Source organism: Acanthopagrus latus, chromosome 14, assembly GCF_904848185.1.
Source record: "Acanthopagrus latus isolate v.2019 chromosome 14, fAcaLat1.1, whole genome shotgun sequence".
Lineage (NCBI taxonomy): Eukaryota > Metazoa > Chordata > Actinopteri > Spariformes > Sparidae > Acanthopagrus > Acanthopagrus latus.
In genome coordinates, this window is record NC_051052.1 from 8,122,232 (window position 1) to 8,142,041 (window position 19,810).

At 41.3% G+C, this 19,810-nt stretch overlaps 1 protein-coding gene across 4 annotated transcripts in view; it reads left to right on the plus strand.

The window, feature by feature from the left end:
* tbc1d22a (TBC1 domain family, member 22a) overlaps positions 1 to 19,810 on the plus strand; it is a 127,554-nt gene that overhangs the window by 36,557 nt on the left and 71,187 nt on the right. For 3 of the 4 annotated variants that reach the window (XM_037121986.1, XM_037121988.1, XM_037121989.1), the window contains exons 8-9: positions 614 to 679; positions 6,412 to 6,526. In XM_037121986.1, coding sequence (XP_036977881.1) covers positions 614 to 679; positions 6,412 to 6,526 — 181 coding nt within the window. Of the gene's footprint in view, positions 1 to 74; positions 138 to 613; positions 680 to 6,411; positions 6,527 to 19,810 lie in introns of all 4 variants that reach the window. The other variant, XM_037121987.1, reaches the window with a different exon arrangement.

Genomic DNA, 19,810 nt, shown 5'->3' on the forward strand with positions numbered 1-19,810 from the left:
TAAACGTGTGTGTGTGTGTGTGTGTGTGTGTGTGTGTGTGTGTCTAACACCCTTCTCTCCCGTGTTACTGTCAGATCCATATAGACATTCCTAGGATGAGTCCTGAGTCTTTGGTGCTGCAGCCAAAGGTGACAGAGGTAAGGTGGACAGAGCAGACAGGACTGTAAGTACGGGTCAACCCCCAGTGCTGACAGTAACAAGCCACACACTCTCAGAGACAGTCCGCCCGTCTGTCCGGTCCGGACTGTTTCAGCTGGCTTGGCTCCAGCCGCTGTCCCGCATCAGTCTGGCTCCCTTCTGACGAATCTGCCTGCCTGTCCTGTTGTTCATCTGCGGGGCAGACACTCTGAAATGGTGTAAAAGTGGTCCAACACAGCGTAAAAGCACACACAAATGTACTTTCAAGCACATAGTATCACAACGAAATCTGATTCAAGACCACCTCTGCTGTCCATTTCAGACCACCGAACCCCCCGTCTGCCTTCAATCAAGGACACCAATCCACTAACTGTTGCTCTCTCTATCTCTGTCACTGCCTGTATTGGCCATATCTGTGCTAACATGCCCGTTGCTTCAGTGTTTGTCTTTTTTTTCTCTCTTTCTTTCTCTGCAGATTCACATTGACATACCGAGAACTAATCCCCTTATTCCTCTTTTTCAACAAGCTTCTGTCCAAGAGGTGAGACCGCCCTCCCCCCCTCCCTGCTTCACGCACACACACACACACACACACACACACACACACACACACACACACACACACACACACACACACACACACCTCCTCACCTAGCAGGGTTTTCCCCTCTGCTTTTGGGCAGATGATGGGTAGGAACATCAATACTGGTACTAATATTGTAGACATCATAATGTGTGTGTGTGTGTGTGTGTGTGTGTGTGTGTGTGTGTGTGTGTGTGTGTGTGTATACACACACACACACACACACGTGTATATATGTGTGTGTGTAAATATGTTGATAGCTATGGTGAGGGATAAGTGGATGCTGGTGAATACAGACTTAAACCATTACAACATATGTAACTAGTTATGGGAATAGTACATGTTTTTATAGAGGACAAAAAAATCAATATATAAGCTACAATACATCGAATAATGGTTGATACATTAAATTATATTCTGCAGGACTTATTTGGTTATAGAATCTATTTATATATATATTTATATGTTTGTATATATGTGTATATCGCAGTTGCTTAAATCACTTGAATTGATTCAAAAAGGTTGGTGCAGATAGTGTGTTGATTTTATCTATAGATGTAGGTTAAATTTAAGAGCCTGTCTTCCATCTGCCCAGGAGTTTGAAACAGGAAAACCCTCACTTGAGCACACTGCATGGTCTGGCATGGGCGCACAAAAACTAAGAGTACATATTGAAGATATGAAATAATACCTGCAGTCGTGCATGCATGAGCAGACTTACACTTACACTCTGCATGGTTAACACTTCAACATGTCTTTGCTCTGCTTTGTTTGTTCCACCGAGCAAAGTGTTTCTTGTGTTTTTAGGTGATATTTTACCTAATTATCTTAAAACCCTCCTAAGCTTTGTGTTTGATCACAGTAGCAGTGACTATCAGTGGTAGTTTGGGCACATTAGGGAAATGTACAAGAAAGCACACATTTCTGGAATCATTAGCAATTCAGTCATTGTAAGTTGCTTTGGATAGCAGTCTTACTTAAAAATGTAAAGTGTCTGTGTCACAGTTGTTGCTGCCGTGGTGTAGAACGTTGCCTCAGCAGGCTTGAGGGACTATCAGAGCAGCTTCCCAAAACAACTTAACAAGGAAATTAACTTGATTCCATTAATTTATATGGGGTAAAGTTTGTCTTATTATTGCAGTGCTTCTGGGAGGTCCTGTCATACATAGAACCACTGGCCTGAGAATCCCATAATGAGGTGCAGGCTAATGAGGTGGCCAGGGCTTGTGGACCACTCTGTATGTGTTTGCACCTACATGTAGGTGTGAGCAAGCGCATAAAATACACAATAATGCTTGCATGTGTACACAGTTGTGTAGTTAAGTGCGTCATATCACAGACTCCTGCTTGTGTACAGGCACATTAAAACACACTGAGTTACACACTCAGTGCCCCGGGCAGCGTCACCTTCCCTTGCCCCCTGTCTTGTACGAGGTAAGACTAGGGGCTGTAGCCAGGGAGGCAATGAAGGAAGTAAGTTCAGACAAGGAGAAGGTTAACTCTTCTTTTGTACAAATTCATGTACACTATGTGTCTATCTCCCCTAATCTCCCTTTCCCCTCCACCAGAACCCCTCTCTCCCTCCCATCCCCACACATCAACTAGCCCATCTTTTTGTGTGCAAACTAAAAGCCACCCTTGAAATATTCAGGTAGCGTGCTCACATATTTTGGTATGCAACAGACTCCAAAGGCCTCTTTTTATATATATATATATATATATATATATATATATATATATATATATATATATATATATATATATATATATATATATATATATATATATATATATATATATATATATATATATATATATATATATATATATATATGGTAACACTTGCTGCGACACCACCTGAAAATCACCTCTGCTTCATTTCATTCACTTGTTTGTCCCCCCCCATGGGGCTCAGAGAGATTTACTCGAGATGGAAGGCAGTCAACAGTCTGTTCCATTGAGGAGGAGAGAGTGGGATATTGAAGCAATTCTGCAGTGATTTCCTAAGTGGTATCTAAGTGTTTGAGTTTTTCTTGTTTGGGAGAACAATACAGTCTTGAGGAGATGTTGATAATCTGCAATTACAAGTTCTGAATGTGAAAAGAGTTTAGATTTGCCTCCAGATTGTGATTACGGGGTGGACAGTGCAGGTTTTATCTGTGGATCTCGGTAACTGAACACATTAGGGAAGTCTGATTTTCCTTTTTCGTTTGGAGGATTTAACTGGTGCTTTTTAATGAATAACTTATGAGAAATCAGTGCATAGGTTGCAATTTAGTGTGCATATTGATGAATAATATCATGAATGACTGAGCCTTTGATCTTTTGATAAAGGAATTGTCTTTTGATCGTAAGGTTTTCTAACTTTAATTTTTAGGCGTTCAAGACTTACTTGCTTTGACATCGGTTTTTTTGTCTGATTTTTCACTTCTGAGCTTTGAGACTGTCCTTTGTCAAGTAACCTGACTCACCAGATGGTAAGTTACACCAGCCATCTGGGAAGTTGCCCTTAGACACTGCCCGTTCAAAAAATACTTGGCAGGTGAATTTCAAATGAACACTTCTTTTGCAGTCACACCTCAATGAAGATATGATATATAATGATAATTCCTCATAGGACACTAATTGGTCACAAGGTTTTTTTTACATTTTAAAACCTTGAGATTGCCCTTTGTGGCTAAATGTGACTACTGGGTGGTTTGTTAAGCAGAACTCTCTAGGAAGTCATCATTAGGTATTGTTTGGAAAACATCATGCCCTTTCAAAAAAATACTTGGCACATGATTGGACAATTTATCTGTTTGTCACTGTCTGACTAAAATGACTGTAACAATCTGATCAACAAGTGCTACCACTGAAGTCACTTGGTAAATCACACTCAAGCCGAAGACAGTCGAGAAAAGTGGAAACGTTTTTATCATTGAGGAAAGGCTTCAGTGGCATTCTTTGCTTTCCTTTCAATGAAGAAGTCCTTTTGGCATTTCACTGACACTTTAGAAAACCAAAATTGTTGAGAAGGATTCCCTATTGGTCCTCTCGAGGGACCCACCATTGCTGCTTTCAAACAAAAAAGTCCCTTTTCTTTGCTGTCCTTACACTTAAACCATGGCTGTAGCTGCTGGAAGGTCCTCATAAGAAATTAATTGTTTGACCCGCTGTGGTTTGGCCACAAGCGCAGAGCTTGAAGCCTGAGTCTTGCAAGACCAAATTGTCACGTGATCTTGAATTCCATCTACTTCACAAAGTGACTTGTTTGGGCCCTTGGGAGTAATGTGGAGTGCAAGCAGATTTCTTCTGCCCTAGAGATGCATCGTGTCACGGGAAAAATATAAAATTAATGTGAGATTCACATAATTTTTGCAGGAAAGAATTGAGTATTCTGTCTTTTGAGGAGTGCACAAACTCTGTTTAAACCTGAAGACAGTGTTGTTTGCTTAGCGTGGAGCTTCTCCACGTCTTTGTTGCCTGTCTCTCACATAGAAAACACCAAGGCACCCATAGTAAACGGGATGTGGGAAGGGTAGTGTGTACGTGCGCGGGGTTCACACAAAGTGGTTCTGTGTGAAGATGCCAGTGTGAAATATGTATGTCAGCTTTTGAGGTTGCATGAAAAGAAAGTCCCATTACCCACTCCTCCATGCTAGCAGCAGCACCTCTCCCCGTTTGATAGATGGGGCTTTGATAAGGGAAGAGGAGGTGTGATGTGTGGAGGCAGGTGAAGGGGTACTGAGGAGAAAGTGTAAGGAAAGCCAGAGAGAGTTGCATCTTACCCGTCTCCCAGACAGTCTTAACACTGATCAAATTACTTGATATAAAAATGAGAGTTTGCATGCACAGCTTCCTAAAAAAAAGACATTGCCACAGACTTGTTTTTTATCCATGAAACAATGAGCTATGAGGTTATTTAGAAAGTGACAGAAACATGACATATCCCCCCCAAAATAAGAAAATGCTTGATGGGTGTGGTACCACAAGGTGTGAGGGGGGAATCCATTTGCACACCAGAGAAAACAAGCTGAACATCAAGCCTCCTCTAATTCACTCAGGCTGACAGCATTAAACAGCCACCCATAACAAAGATGGAAGTGTTTGCCTTGCAAAAAAATATTGAGAAAGCAGTGGAGAGGGAGGGAGAAAGAGAAGGAGGAGGAGATGGACTCAAGAGGGGGACGAGCAAGAGAAAGAGACAAAGAGAGTCGGGAAACGGGAGAGAGGAGGCAGGAGGGAGGAGACCAACACCAAAGCAGAGAACAAAGTTCAAAGTGGGCATTGAGAAAAAAAAATGCAGGTGGGAGAGTAAAAGAGTCACTCTGTGCTGAGAGAGTATTTCAAAGAAATAGTTCGTCTCAGACCCATTTCAGTAATGTCCAAATTACTGATGGTTCTCAATTTTGGCTAATGGTCATAACCACTGTCCCAGCACTGTCCCACGAGATACTCGGATGATCTTAAATGCATATTGACAGCAAATACCAGGATAGAAGAAGCTGAGATAATAACTACACACAAACAACACATGCCTATTAAACATTTAACCAGGGGCTTTGAAGGAGCAATCATTAGACATTTAACTTGAGTATTATCATTGTTGAGTGTTTATAGATGCATTTTCTAACTGAAAAGTGTTGAGGTTAAGAGCCGTTATGAGAACAAATGCCATTATCGGGGCATTGTAGAGTTATTTTATATGCTAACAAAAGCTGTGTGTACATCTATTGTTCTGCATCAAAACACTTTCTGTGTATCCTTGAGGTCCAGCAAACATTTTGAATGCATCTCCTTCCCTGATAAGACATTCTTAAAACTGATTCTTTAAAGATGTTCTGAATCTTGTGTTGTTTAATTGAGGTATCCTAGCAGCCCGTTTCCTTTCTTGTCTGTGCTGGTGCATTGCCACGCTGCCGTGCACACCACTGCCCCCGACTGACAATTCAGTGGGATTGCTAGATAAATTAAATAGATGAATGAAAGTGCGTGCGCGTCCTCATGCGCCTGCACAGGACAAAAAAGGCAGCAACTATCTTGTAAACACATTGCTCGGTTGCATTCCTCGTGGCCAAAAACTCCACATGAGCACCTTTTAATGCTTGTTTTTCACACCTCCACAAAAAACGAGATATTCCTACCTCGGTCTGTGATCAGCCAAAATGCAGTGATGGTTCCAGAAGATGTCAACTCAGATTTATACCAACTAAAAAATCCACATCCACATCAGTGCTGGACTGCCACAGCGAGCAAAGAATGTGATTGAGATTCAACCGCTTTCCTCCTCACCAGCTTGGCATGTCTCAAATTGTCCTGATTGCTACTACAGCCTTCCCACCGCTCGCTCACTTTCTAAACTTCACTCTCTTGTGATTTTAAACTTGTAATTTCATCCAGCCTCACATCACAGAGGCATAATTTGCTGTAGAGCTGTAGAATTGTTTAAGGTGTTAGTGAACATGAACATTTTCCTTCGTTATTAGCGTGTCATTTGTGAGGGAAAAGATTAGTCAGTTAATTGAGGGTTCATTGTTTGAGCAGCTTTGTGCTGAACATTTACTGATTTTAGCTTCTCAGATGTCGAGATTAATTCCTGCTCTGTTTCATTTTATTGTAAGTTGCCTACCTTTTTGTGTGTTATTTTTTTTATCATCTTTCTCGCTGTTTTGACACTCTGCTTTTGTGTGTGTATTTGTGTGTGTAAGATATTTGAGCGGATCCTGTTTATCTGGGCCATCCGCCACCCTGCCAGCGGCTATGTGCAAGGCATCAACGACCTGGTCACGCCATTCTTTGTCGTCTACGTCTTTGAGTACATCGGTAAGTGCCGCCTCTCCCTCTCGCTTGAAAAAAACTCCCTGATCTTTTGTGCCATTCGCTATTGATGTGGGGATCACTCATCTCTTTTTGCTGCCCATCTACTGCGAGATCCTCTCTCCACAGTGCAGAGGGGCGTCTTTTGTAGCTGGCAAAACTCATGGGGGTTCATCACAACTGGTCACAGGGAATCAACCCAGGGACCCCTTCGAAAGGCTGTCTCTTTTCACCACACTCTGGTCAATGAACTCGTCCTGTAGCTCTGTGCCCTCTTTCCCCTCTCTTCTCTGTTCTCCTTTTTCTTCAGATCTACGCTTAAATCTCAGTTAGTGCTTAAATGTGCTCACAAGCAGTATTTATCAAAGCCTTCTGGTTAACACAGCGTACACTGTGAGAGCATGACCTGTCGACAGCACTGGTGTCTGCAGTGCTCTCCTGCTGCAAGAGTTTATGTTGTGCCACATTCATGTAGATTAAAGCTTTATTTTGGTCTCTCACTTACATTTGACAAAATAAAGGATACAGAGCACGCTCAGACTTGAAGCAGTTGAAAGAAAAGACTGTCAGACTTACGTTTCTTTGGATGATTTTACTAAAGTTTGTAGGAGCTGCTAAAAATACTCCCCAATAATACTGTTTTTTGTACTGCTCCTTTGATTAACATTTGGCACTATATGTTTATGTTTGTATATGTAGCATCACCTTTGTGGGTAAATTACTCATTTCTAGGTGTAACAAACTACTTTCTTCTCAGATTAGGCCAGATGAAAGCATTTAATGGTTCAAATTAGGGAGCGGCCAATACTGATACAGATTTATTTGTAGTCAGGGATACCGATAAACAATATTAAACCTTTAAACAACACTGTAGATTCAAATCAGCCCTTGTTGACAAGCTATTACGTTTGTGTTCAACCAATCAGTTGTGTTGTAGGCTGTAAATTCCGTTCTTGTGTCGGGGAACCCTTCTCTTCAGGATCTTCAGGGGAGAGAAGGGTTTCCTCTATGGTTGAAATGTTTCTTTTTTTGACTTAGTGCCTTAGACTCTTTTCTTTCAGTTGTTGGTTTTTAAGAAGAATTTTTTTCAGAACAAGTAGGAGCGGGAATTGACCCTTCGCTGTCAAGATAAGACATTAACTGGTTGGTTCAGCTCAGCGGACGTGTGCGTTTCTATATCTTCTCCTGTAATGTAAGCTTCTCTATACATCCACTGTACACACTGTTTGGATTCTTTATGCTATGTTGCGGTCCAGCTAGCCTCTCTTTAAAGCCATTCAAAAACGAGCCTCTTAGCGGAAACCACAATGCTCTGTGGACTGCCTCACACACACTAGACAGACTGCGGTCTGCGAGATACAATTAGGATCCACAAGTTAAGTGGTGGGTAGCTGTGTGACTCCTGTGCTTCTTTGTACTGCTTTTGGCACACAGTGCTTTTCTCAGAGCTAATGGGCATTTAGGCATTTTCTCTACTATTAGTTTAACTTCTACTTTGTTTCACTTCTCTTAGTATAACGCAATATAGCGCTACTGCAAAAGTACAGTACAGCCTCCTCAATGACCATGAAGTTAAATAAAAATCTCTGTGCCTACTGGGGGCATGGCTGTTGTATTAAACTGCATAACGTTTTGCTAGATGAACCAGAAAAACTGGCAGAATAGAGTAATTTTCAAACAAACCTTTTCCAAAATAAAGCCTGGTATTACATCCAGAATTACCTGCTGACCTTAATTTACAAAGCTGCAAAGTCTGAGATGACATTTTTTTTTCTTTAAAACTGACTTTCAGCAGTGCTATTTGGGGCATCATTAAAAAGAGCATATGAAAGACATATGAAAGGTCGACTCCTGTGGCTTAGTTTTTCCTCATGAAGCCTCTCTTGTCCTTCACTTTCTCCACTCTTCTCTTTTATCATCATCTTCTCCTCTGTCTTGTTTCCTCTGCCTTTTCTTTCACTCTGCCATCCTCTCATTTCTTTCTCCGTCTGCATTTGTTGTCTCCTCTCTCTTTGGCTTTTTCTTCGTGGGCGAGTCACGCTCATGTCAGATCTTCAAGGCATCACCCCGCGCTTTGTTCCCCATGCATCTCCGCGTGCTGATGAGCCTTGAACAACATACACAGCCAACAAACCTTCAAAGGTGCCCGGCTGGCATCTTACATGATGGGTTGATGTGCCTGTGTTGTTGTTATTGTTAGGTGTTCTTGTTTTCTGACGAAGACGGGGAGCCAAAGCAGAGAGAAGGTTTGGCTCTTTCATGGGTCTAATTCTGCTCCTTTGTGGAGGGGAAGGAAGTGTGAGATACTGTCTCTCATGCTGCCGTGCTCTCTTGCTCTTCCTGGCTGTCTCTCTTCTTCTCCTGCCATCTGTTTTGCTTTCTTCTATTACATTGCAGTCCCCCTTTTCCCTCGCTTTGAGTGTATGATGAAAGCAGGAAGTCAGAATTCAAGAGTTTTTTTACAAATTAATACTGTTACACATGCACCCCTGGGCAATGTAGACATGTTGGCTGAATACTACGTGTACAAACAAGAATGAAAACTGTAACATTTGAAGGTTTTTGTACACAAGACACCTGAACTGTTTATCCCTCTCACTTTTCTGAATGAGGTCAAAGACTGAGCTGTCAAACCCACGTGATGTGAGTCTATTCAGAGAAAACACTGACATCTTAAGAGTCGTAGACCCGGGCCTAAGATTCAGAGACTTGCCAGTGAAATTTCCATTGAATTTCATTATATGTCGTGACTAATCTTCTAATCCTTGTCTTTCTTTTTAGAAGGGCATGGATATTTATAGTGAAAGATTTTCAGGTTTATCGTAATGCCAAAAGATTATCATGCAAGTTTAACTTTAACAAGTGCAAATGAGATCACAGTAGACATTCTGCACATTTAGCTTTTGACGTGAGCTCCATTGACAAACGTGTTGTAATCTGCATTTACAGTTTTGGTCAACCTGGGGCAGCAGAAATAAGCTTCAAACAAGCCATAAACACAACATTGACATATGTGCACCATATTGGGAAACTTTTTCCCAGATTGTTGCTCATCAAGCAAACAAGGATAGTCACTTTTCTGCTCAAATTCAAGGCCAATATCCACTGTCCTTAGAGCTTTCTATTAATTGACTTTCGAGGGAAACATCTGGCTCTTTAGCTTGTTACTTACTTCTGTTTGATGTTTGGTCCCCGAAAGATGGTGAAGTGTTGGGGTCACTTTTTTAAAGAGGTTTACTGGTGGGCTTTAGAGCTAAACAAAACTATACCGTTTGTGCACCATGTAACCAAAAAGATGAGTTGAAAGACACTAAGATGTAATAGTCCCACATAGCAAGACCTACCTCCCATAAAACTGTGTCTGCGCTGGAGAAAGGTTCCAATAGTCTCCACCCTCAGCCACGCTCCCAGCATGCTCAGTGTTATAACAACTGCAGCAGAGCTGATGTGGGAACATGGATTTAGGTGCTAGCTCAGGCCTGTGAGAACTGACCAATTCGCCAGTAACACAGCAGTACAGAGGGAAAAATAGTAGCAATGAATGAAATAACAATTGAATAAAAATATATGAATATAAGACTATTAGAATAAAGGTAGGTGCTGTCACAATGAACAGTATGAGATAAATAAATAATGTGTGAATAATTAAAGCATCCGAACAATTTTTTGTAGAAAACCAGAATAAAAGTAAAAACCTGAAAATAACGTAATATGGATTCTATTCAAATAGTTCCCAATCGTGTGTTAATGTGTAACAAACCGCACTAATTTTTGTTCATGGCATGTCAGAAGGACTGTACTGTGGTAGAAACTGGTCCAGAAGTAACAACAGTTTTACATATATGTGTGTTTTTGTGTCTTCATTATGTTGTGTGTATTTGGGGCTGTGCATTTCTGTCCTGCCCAAAGCACCCTCTGAAAATGTGTGTTTAATGGACACGAGGTTGGCTGTTGTTGGGAGTGGGTCTTGATAAGGCACATAATGGTTTGGTGGTCTATTCAGTAGCCCTTAAAGCTGTTAAAAACCAAATGAGGAGCGCAGTAGGTGAGAAAGTGGCTTAGATCAGCCTTCTGAAAAAAAAGGTCAATATGGGCTTATGTCCCGCTGAGCTAAATTGAGTTACAAAGCAGCCGAAAACCCAGAGCCAAAGCGTCTTCAGGAATTCAGATGGGGGAAACATAGTATTTACTTTTAAATCACTCTAATACACTCCAAAGTTTTCTCTCTCAGAATCTTCTTTTGATTTAATTTTCAAGTGTGTGTTTGTGTCTAAACACGGCTAAGCCTTGTGGATTTGAGCGACAGCCAGTATTGCAGGATATGAGCCAGTTCACTGATTGGGAACCTGATTAAGACTTTGACATGTTTGCAGCTGCTTAATCTACCCTCCAAACAAGCCCTTTCTGTCAAGTCTCTGCTCTATGTTGTGTGTCTCATACATCATTTCTTGGCCATGCTCTTTCTCTCTTTATATGTCTCTGTCTAGTTTTCTTTTCTGAGACTCTTCATTTGCAAACCCTGTTTTGCTTTCCATGTCTACATAGTAGTCTGTATATGCTCCATCCCCAGTAGCAGGTAGGGAAAGAAAAAAAAAAAGACGAAAATGACACCCACACTCCACTGCCCACAAGATGTTTGTTTGCATGTGTTTCCTTGTCTTCCTTTTTGTTCCACTACTCTTATGTGTCACTTTGTTAGTCTGTCTTTGTTTTTCTTTTTGTCTCTCTGGCTTCGTTTCCCCGGCTTCTTTCTCTGAGTCGCACACCAGCCTTGGTCTGGCACTGCAGTGCTTGTTCGGCTGCCATACACTCCATTTAGCTTTTGATGATGCAACGCCAAGTGATGGCTCGACCTCTTAACCACTCCATCCTCACAGTCTCCCCCCCCCCCCGCTGTCACCGGCTTTCATTAACACCTGACTGTTAATCCAAATTGAAAAGTTCCAATTGGTAGATTATTGATAAACCCTTCCTTCGCTGTTGGAAGAGAAAATACCTTTAAAGTTGTTTTGTATCCACTCGGACTGTTGAGCAATCTTGCAGACCTCCCTCGTGTCAAAAGAGAAATTGATTTAGAGAGTCTATCGTTCTTGTTCTCCAACTGTGAGGCATTATGCTGCATTTGTCTTCTCCCCATTTGTTACGGTGTAGCTCCTCTCTCATTAGCCAACAATGGAAGTCATCTAATTAAGGCCAGTATGGGCCATGACGGGCCAAGGAACGGGGCCAGTCCTCCTTTAATGTGGAGTGGCCATTGATCGGCCCCTGGATCTATAATGTAATCTGCATGCCAGTGTCTAAGTATGGATTCACTCTGAAGAAAGATGAGAACAAGGCAGCAAGTTAGAGAGACAGGGGAAAGAGATGAGCTATTGCATTGGAGGCAAAACTCTCAAAGGTGAGGGTTTGACAACTGCGGGTGAAAGTGAGCCACATCTAGACAAAGTAGGAGAATATAACAGCAATCAGAGAGTCTCCTGGCAGGCCTAAGAGTGAGAGCATGCAGTGTGGCAGAGAGGGACAGCCGACAGAGCAGGAAAAAGATTTTCAAAAAGAGGGAAATGGAAGAGTTAGAAAGTGCCCCCATGCTGTCGGGAAGCAGCTGAGCCAGGCAGTGCGTCCTCTTATCAACTAGGAGGTGGCTGGTTCCGGGTAACTATCACCATCCTCCGCTGCAAGGCTGCATTTGTCATAGCAGGTAGAAAGTAGATTTCATAAAGGATTCAGAAATTATTTCTGTACTGAGAGTGTAATTCACTGTTGTGTGAAAGCCGTGCTTCCGATTTAAACAATGTATTTGTCTGGTTTAAAATCTAACCAAGAGTTTCAAATTCAGCGTATACTTCAATTCTGAGGGTAACAGTTTGTAGATATGTTTTGTTGTCAGCCGTAGAATAAAGTTTGATATTTCGATTTAGTGTTGCTTTAATTAATATTCTTCATTTGAATAATTTTAACACAGGTGCATTTCTTGTTCAGTCGGTTAGCATTACATCAAGCAGTTTAAGCTTGTACAACCTGCAAACTCAGAAACCTTAAGCAGTTAGTGGAGAGTGAAGTGGGCCGACAGGACTTCCAATGAAGGTTAACAGGGCTCCGTATTTCCTGAATGCATAAATAAGCACCTGTTTACTAACAAGTTTGCTATGTTAGCTTTAAATTTTGAGAAGGTCAGACCTCCCACTACCAGAAGCTCTTCTTCCCAACAGAGAACAATACACCTGAAACGTCTTGTCATTAGTCTCGCCTTCACTTCTGTGACTTTGTGACATCACACTGTTACAGAGTCACACATGTGCATAATTGATGCCTTGCGGCTAGTTTGGCCTGTAAAAAGTGATTTAGCAAAGCTGCTCTGTTGTCTTTAGCAGTGCTGGGTCTGGCATGTGTGAGCTGACCAATCAGAGGTGACTGGCCATTCAGGAGGGGAGGTGACAGGAGTTAAAATAGAGTACGGAATATAGTGCTGCTACAAAAAAGTGTGCAAAAACTGAACTGTGTAATCTGAGCATTAAAACATGTAAACCTATTGGAAGTAATAAACCAAAATAAAATTATGAACCTGAAAATGTGCCCTTTAAACCTTAAAGTTGCTCTTCAAACTGCTGTCTTTACAGTCTCATTTGTAGATGCCCAGTAAAAGAAGCACACTGACTTGTTTAGTTATTCGAGAACAACAAAAGTAAGATTTCTCAGCATTGACAAATGTGCTCTTAGTTCTTGAAGAGATACTTTCTTCCATTTTGCTGACAGACTGTATCTTTGCTTTTCTTCTACAGAAGTAGAATAATGTCTCAGTGAGCAGGAACCCTTCAAGAGGGAAGGATGAGGACAGGCCTAAAATGTTCTAGGTTAAGTGTATTTAAAGTTTAAATGCATTTTATTGCAGTGGAAGCAGAGGCTTATCTCCAAAATGGCAATATGAATTACTGAAGAAAGGGAGTTTGAAAAGGGAAGTCACATCATTCAGTGAGGGGGAAACAGAGATAAAAGGACAAACACATTTTCCAACAGACAGAAGTCATCAGTATAGTTAGAAAGGTTCTGGAGATGTGTCCTTGTGGTTATTAGAGAAGATGGAGAGGATGAGGAGCACAAAGAGCAATGCATATGTGTCTATATGAAGAAGGTCCTGATATAGTGCCGTGGAGGGTGCTGTGTGTATTCGTGCGTATGTGTGCGTGTGTGTTTTAGCCAGCCTTTTTAAAACATCAAGAGCCCTCGGATCCCCAGACACATGTCTTTTTCTCAAGAAGCTTCTTTAAGCTTTCACAAACGCAGAGAAATGTGCAGTTCCTTTTACAGTAATGCTCTTTGTCACTTGCTTAAACAAGGCAACTGCTGTCTGCTGAGGACACAGTTTTTAAAATATACACATCATATTTGATTCTCTAAAGTAAGAGATTCATGTCACCAATGTTTTCTTTTGCATTTCACATTATTTTGGAAGGTTTGTCTCAGTCCTGTGGTGACAAAACATGGTTTACAAGTTGAGGCTTTACAACTAGGCTTCTGGTGCTAAACGTACCACAAAACCAAACAAAAAAAAACCAAACCCATTTGAATATCTTGACTTACAGGGTCATGATTTTATTGGTAGAGACATGGCTGTAAATGTATTTATTTATTTTGTGCTACTTCAATCAACAATCGGAGAAGGTGGGGGAGTTTACTTTTCAACGTGCCTCCTATCCCGTTTTGTTAAAGGGGCTCTGTCTAGTTCTGGAAAAGAAATTCAGACTTAACATTTTACGGTATTCATACACTGCACTTCAGCACATGCAGAACAATAAACCAGAGAAGGACCCTAGCCGAGGAGAGCATGTTTTATCAACCCAGGCAAAGTATACCATGATAATGAAAATATCCATTCTATGGTAAAATGAGTTAATCTGAACTGTTATGGGGAAACAAAATGAAAACAGATAAGTGATGTTTAAATGGGTTTCACTCACAAACTGGCACCCTCTGCCTGGCACATACAGAATTGGGCTGTGAGGGCTGAATTGTGTCAGTGTGTGTGTGTTTGTGCAGCATGGACCTTTCTTACTGAATGCGTGAGCGTGTGTCTGATAAACTGCTTGTGCATACTTGAGTGCATGTGCCTGCATGTGTGTAATAGATTGGCTTTTGGTCATGTTTGTTTTAGGTACGATTCTTTCATCAAAGCTGCACTTGTTGCATTTGAGAATTCAGTTTTTACTTTATTTCAGAACTGTATTTCCTGAAATTGGTAAACCTATTTGAAATATATGCAGCGTTTCTGCCTGCCTGTATACATCCCCCCTTCTATGTTAGTGTGGTTTTAATCATGTGCTATAAGAATGATCCTTTGTACATACCTCATCTGGTGTGCTTTGATGGAAATGTTAAGGGTCCGTGGCTGTGACAGACAGCCTAAGTGCTGCTAATGTACCATAAGTAGGGTAAGAGAGAATACATATCATTAAAGCATGTTGTACACTTTGTACAAAGCCTCCAGAACAAAGAGGGGCTCTGCAGGATGTCTTTTTGTTGAAGGCAAGGTGCACCAGCATCGTCTTATACTTGAACATACAGGCCCATTGTGAGAGTGTGTGTGTGTGTGTGTGTGTGTGTGTGTGTGTGTGTGTGTGTGTGTGTGTGTGTGTGTGTGTGTGTGTGTGTGTGTGTGTGTGTGTGTGTGTGTGTGGGCTGGGGTGTAACACTGCAGATAGACTGACTAGGTGAAGCACCCAGGGACAAAGCATGGGAGATGGAAACATACTGCCAGTCAGCTGTGATGAAATGCCTGCAGGAATGTAAGAGCGCACACACAAATACACAGCACAAACTGGTGAGGTGAGCTTATACACACACTGAAGCTGATGTCTGTCTATATGAAGAGGAGAGCTGAGAGTGGACGTGAACGGAAACTTAAATTGAGTGACATAGACACTGTGTGTGTGTGTGTGTGTGTGTGTGTGTCTTAAGGCTGCTTTCACATCCAACAACTTGGCTTTGCGTTGGCCCCCGTTAAAGTAGTTCATTTGAGCTAGTTCAAAGTCTTTAATTGAACCCCCATGCAGACTGAACAACTGGACCGAGACCACTTGAAAAGGAGAGTCTGCGTCTGCTTCGACGCAATTTGGAAGAAACCTCTGGAGGAGCCGCAGAGGGGGGTTCCCTCTCAGAGAGTATTCAGGTTAAAAAATATTTTAAAAATATAAGAAAAAATATACCAAAACAACTAATACAAATTGAAAGTAAACTAGATGTGAAGAGTGGTTCCAGGAGGACGACTGAGCAGGCCGAGGCGTTGACAAAACAGCCACCTCTGCACCATGGTGACCTGGCAGAGGTCAAGCTGCACAAGATAATCATATGTGTGTTTGTCAGTTAGTCCACTAATGCCTCAACCATTTAGGCTGAAGCACCATTAAAACACTATCTTTGTTTCACTTTGTCAGTTTGAGATATGGCATCATAAACTCAAAATAGCAGAGGAAAGACAAGCTGTGCCAGATACCTCAGGAATAGCTGTCTTATTCTCAGAAACCAGACAGGTAAAATGATGTGAAAAATCAACTCAGTATGGTGTTAGAAATGTCCACTCCAGTGGATGTTATGTGCCAAAAGGTATATTCTGCCTATTTTGATCCACTTTGTTTTGCAGCAACAGCAGTATTGATGCTATACAAATATAGGTCAAGTAGGCGGAAAATACCCTACACCCACAGGAGTGGACATGCAGTGTTGGTCACGGAGAAAAAGTGCAGAAAAGAACAGTTATCGCTAAAGAACTTCTTATATCATTGATGCATGATGTCCAATGCAGCAGACATTCACGTAATGCCTCCAAAATGTATTTAATAAAGGGATTTGAAGGATTTTCCACTAGTTAAAGAGTAAACTAGTGAACTAGTGAATTAATAATTCATACAGGAAAGAGCGTGACAGCGATTTCATAGTAAAAATCCCAGAAATCGTTTCAGAGATTCCTCCTTTTTGTCCTATTCCTGCTTTTATTAATATCATGTGGTCGATGCAGTGTAATAATACTTACAGTTCTTATATTCAGTTATTTGTTTGTGTTTGCCTCGGGACACTGCAGAACATAGATATATCACAGGCACTGAAGTGCTGAGTAAACTTCTGTCCATCACCGGAATTTGATTTCTCACCATGAGTCCAATAACTGTTCAGTCTGTGCATCAGTCTGTATAAATTCATGTTTGCTGATCTTGGTTTGTTTGTAAAAACTCAGTGTGAACAGGAACTAGACCAGAACTAAAAAAGCAAAAAAAAATGTTTCTTGTTTTTTTTCTTTCTTGGTCTGAACCAGATCAAACAAACTGCAGGTGCACCCCAAGATTTCTACAACTTAAAACATCATTGTCTTGTTCCGCCTGAATGATAAGATGGGGTTTGGCAGCGTATTCTTGCAGTAAGCAGCAATTTACTTTCCTGGAGGCATTCGTTTTGGCCCTCTCAGCGTTGTGTTGTGTCTTCTTCTTCCCGTCTCGGCGTTGTGCCCTCATATCTTGTCTCTGATCTGCTGTTTGTCCGCTGGCACGGAGCTTTAGCTGTGGCACAGTGCGTCCCGCCATGCCGTGCTCATTTGTATTTCAGTTGCATCCTCGCATCAGGGGACTACGCAGCTGAAGCATTATACTAATAGTTGGCTGGATATGTGTGGTCGTAGAATAAGTGACAGTCCTGGAAGAAGATATATTCTGGTGAAAGTAACATGTCACTCACATATTGCTGGTCTGTGTGTGGTTGTGTACCAGACATTGTTGGGTCAGGCAACTTTGAAATGTAGTCAATAAGTTACTGAAGTGGTAAAAAAGCCTTGTACTAAAAAATGCCACAATGATTTGAGATTCACAAATATTCTTTGTGTTTCTTTAAAAATCCTGCTTCTTAACATTTTACCCAAGTTAAACGGGCACTGTGTGGTTCTGGAAAAAGAAATACAAAGTCAATCCATCTGCCCGTTGGTCCGTCTATAGATTGAGCAATCTGGGGAGTGGATCTCGGCCAGTAGGCGGTTAACTAATATCGGCTGCTCTCTCCCTGTGGTCCCACCACCGTCGGTCGAGCCTTCTATTCTGAGTCTCCCTCTGATTAACGGCTGTTATTAGCTCTAATGAGCTGCTTAGTGATTGCCCGAGCACAGCTGCTGACATCCAGCAGGAACACTGTCTTTTCTACTTTGTTGCTTATCTGCTTTTGCTTTCTCTAATTTCTGCCGCTTTAATCATTGGCTGAGATTATTGACTCGGCGTGAGCATTATTTTCTGCCAGGCGGTTTGAGATTTGCTCTTCAATTCTCTTTGACGCCACCTCTCTTTGTCTCTCTCTTTCTCTCTCTCTCTCTCTCTCTCTCTCCCTCTCTCTCTCCTGGCTCAGGCTTTGTCTCGGTCTGCACTCCTCTATTTGGTTTAGAACACAATCACCATGTTTCTGAGGTTAAGTAATAGCATTTGGACAGGCAGGGATTGAATCAGCTGTGTGGTTCTGACCCTCAGTTTCTGTCTCGGCACTTTTTTCTTTTCTGGATAAATGTGTCTGTTTTATTCCCGTGAAATATGTTCTTCTCTTTCAGACTTTAGATGAGTGCCACTTTACATTCATTTTCTACTTCACTCTCCACATTCAGTCTCTTCCACATGTAATCTATTGGTTCTATTGGTTAAGTAATTGTTGCACAATTTGAATTGCCACAAAAGAACCTGCTTAAATGGATAGTTAAATGAAATAAACAAAAGAATTGTCAACTGATCTACTCAGGTGAAATTTCCTAGCCTACAATACATTTCCATAGCTTCACAACAAAAACAGTTGAAGTTGTTGGGGATTTTTCAACCAATTTACAGAAAACATGAATTGCCAAAATCTTGACCGTAGCTGCTAAGCTCGAAGTGTTAGCACACCACCCCGTCTGAAGTGGGTGCACAAGCTTCAGCACACGACCACATTGTAAGAAAAGTATTTTTGAATTGATTCGCTCTTGGAACTGAGGCCACACAAGCTGGATTGAGCCATTTATTGGAAAGCAGAGTCGTGTGAGTATACTTAGTATTTAAGCAGGAATCTGTTCAGAAATAAATATCTGATATCTACTATAACCGATTCTGCATGATGCAGTTGTCTTCATTCAGGGTTGGATGGAAATAGGTTCTCCTAACTTCGAGTGTTTATATTCTTTAACACCACCTCATTTGATTTATATTCTATTGTTGGAGTTTGATTGATCCTTTTTCATATGTTTCATTCATGCATGTCCAGGTGTTAAGTGTTAGGAATGTGTTTGTTTTTCTTTATTTTGTATTATTTCATGTTTTTTTTTTTAGCATTTGGACAGCTGTTGGAATTTTATGGCAGACTCAAACCGTTAAAACTGTAGCTTATGTTTAGGATAAGGGTAAAACCCAGAAAGTCCTTCAACCATTTTAAATCAATGATGTGCAAATCGAAACATGCAGGAGAGAACAGGACATGAATGTTGGAATTGTTTTCAGTCATACGAGACATGTTCCGCATTTAGAGACAGGAAACGTGATTAGAAAACTGTAACATAGTGTTCTGTGGAAAACCTCTTCAAGCCATGTGATGAGCATTTGCAGAGACACTGCATCTCATATTTTTATTGCTTTTTAATTGTATGTTTTGAACCTCACATGTTTTTGGCCTGCGGTGGGGAAGTGACCGTTGAAATCTCAAAGGACCGTGGTCGACGCCTGACAGAAGGATATATAAAGCTGAAAATCAATAGCTGTGCTTTCATCTGCATCCGGCCTGATCTTATTTCCCTATATTACCAGAAATTCTCCCTTTGCTACTGGTAAAAAGCAATAGAGCTCTGAAATGATCCAGAGAAATAGTTCTGTCAAAAAATGATTTATCTTCTGTGAATAATCGCAGGGGTTATTGAATATTTTTAGATTAAGTTAATTACTTGACTATAAAAAGCCATAAATTGAAGCTCTCCTCACCGAGAAAGCTTCAGATCTCTCTCGGTCTCTATTTCTCGTTCTCTCTGTCGGCCGTTTGATTTGAGGGAGTCGAAAAAAAAAAATCTGTTTTATCATTCTGTCACCAGTGAGACGCGTTCCGCTTGACCTGATGCAATTGGAGGCAATTGAAACAGTCATCTTACCGTGCTGCTGCGACGGTTGTATGCGCTGTTTTGTGTTGCATCACGACTTCTGTGCATGTACGCGCACCAAGACAGACATGTACACATTTCAGATATTCTGGCAGATTTGATACAACAGGGCTCGCGTACAAACTGCAGCCTTACACATATTTACAGAAACACTGCCA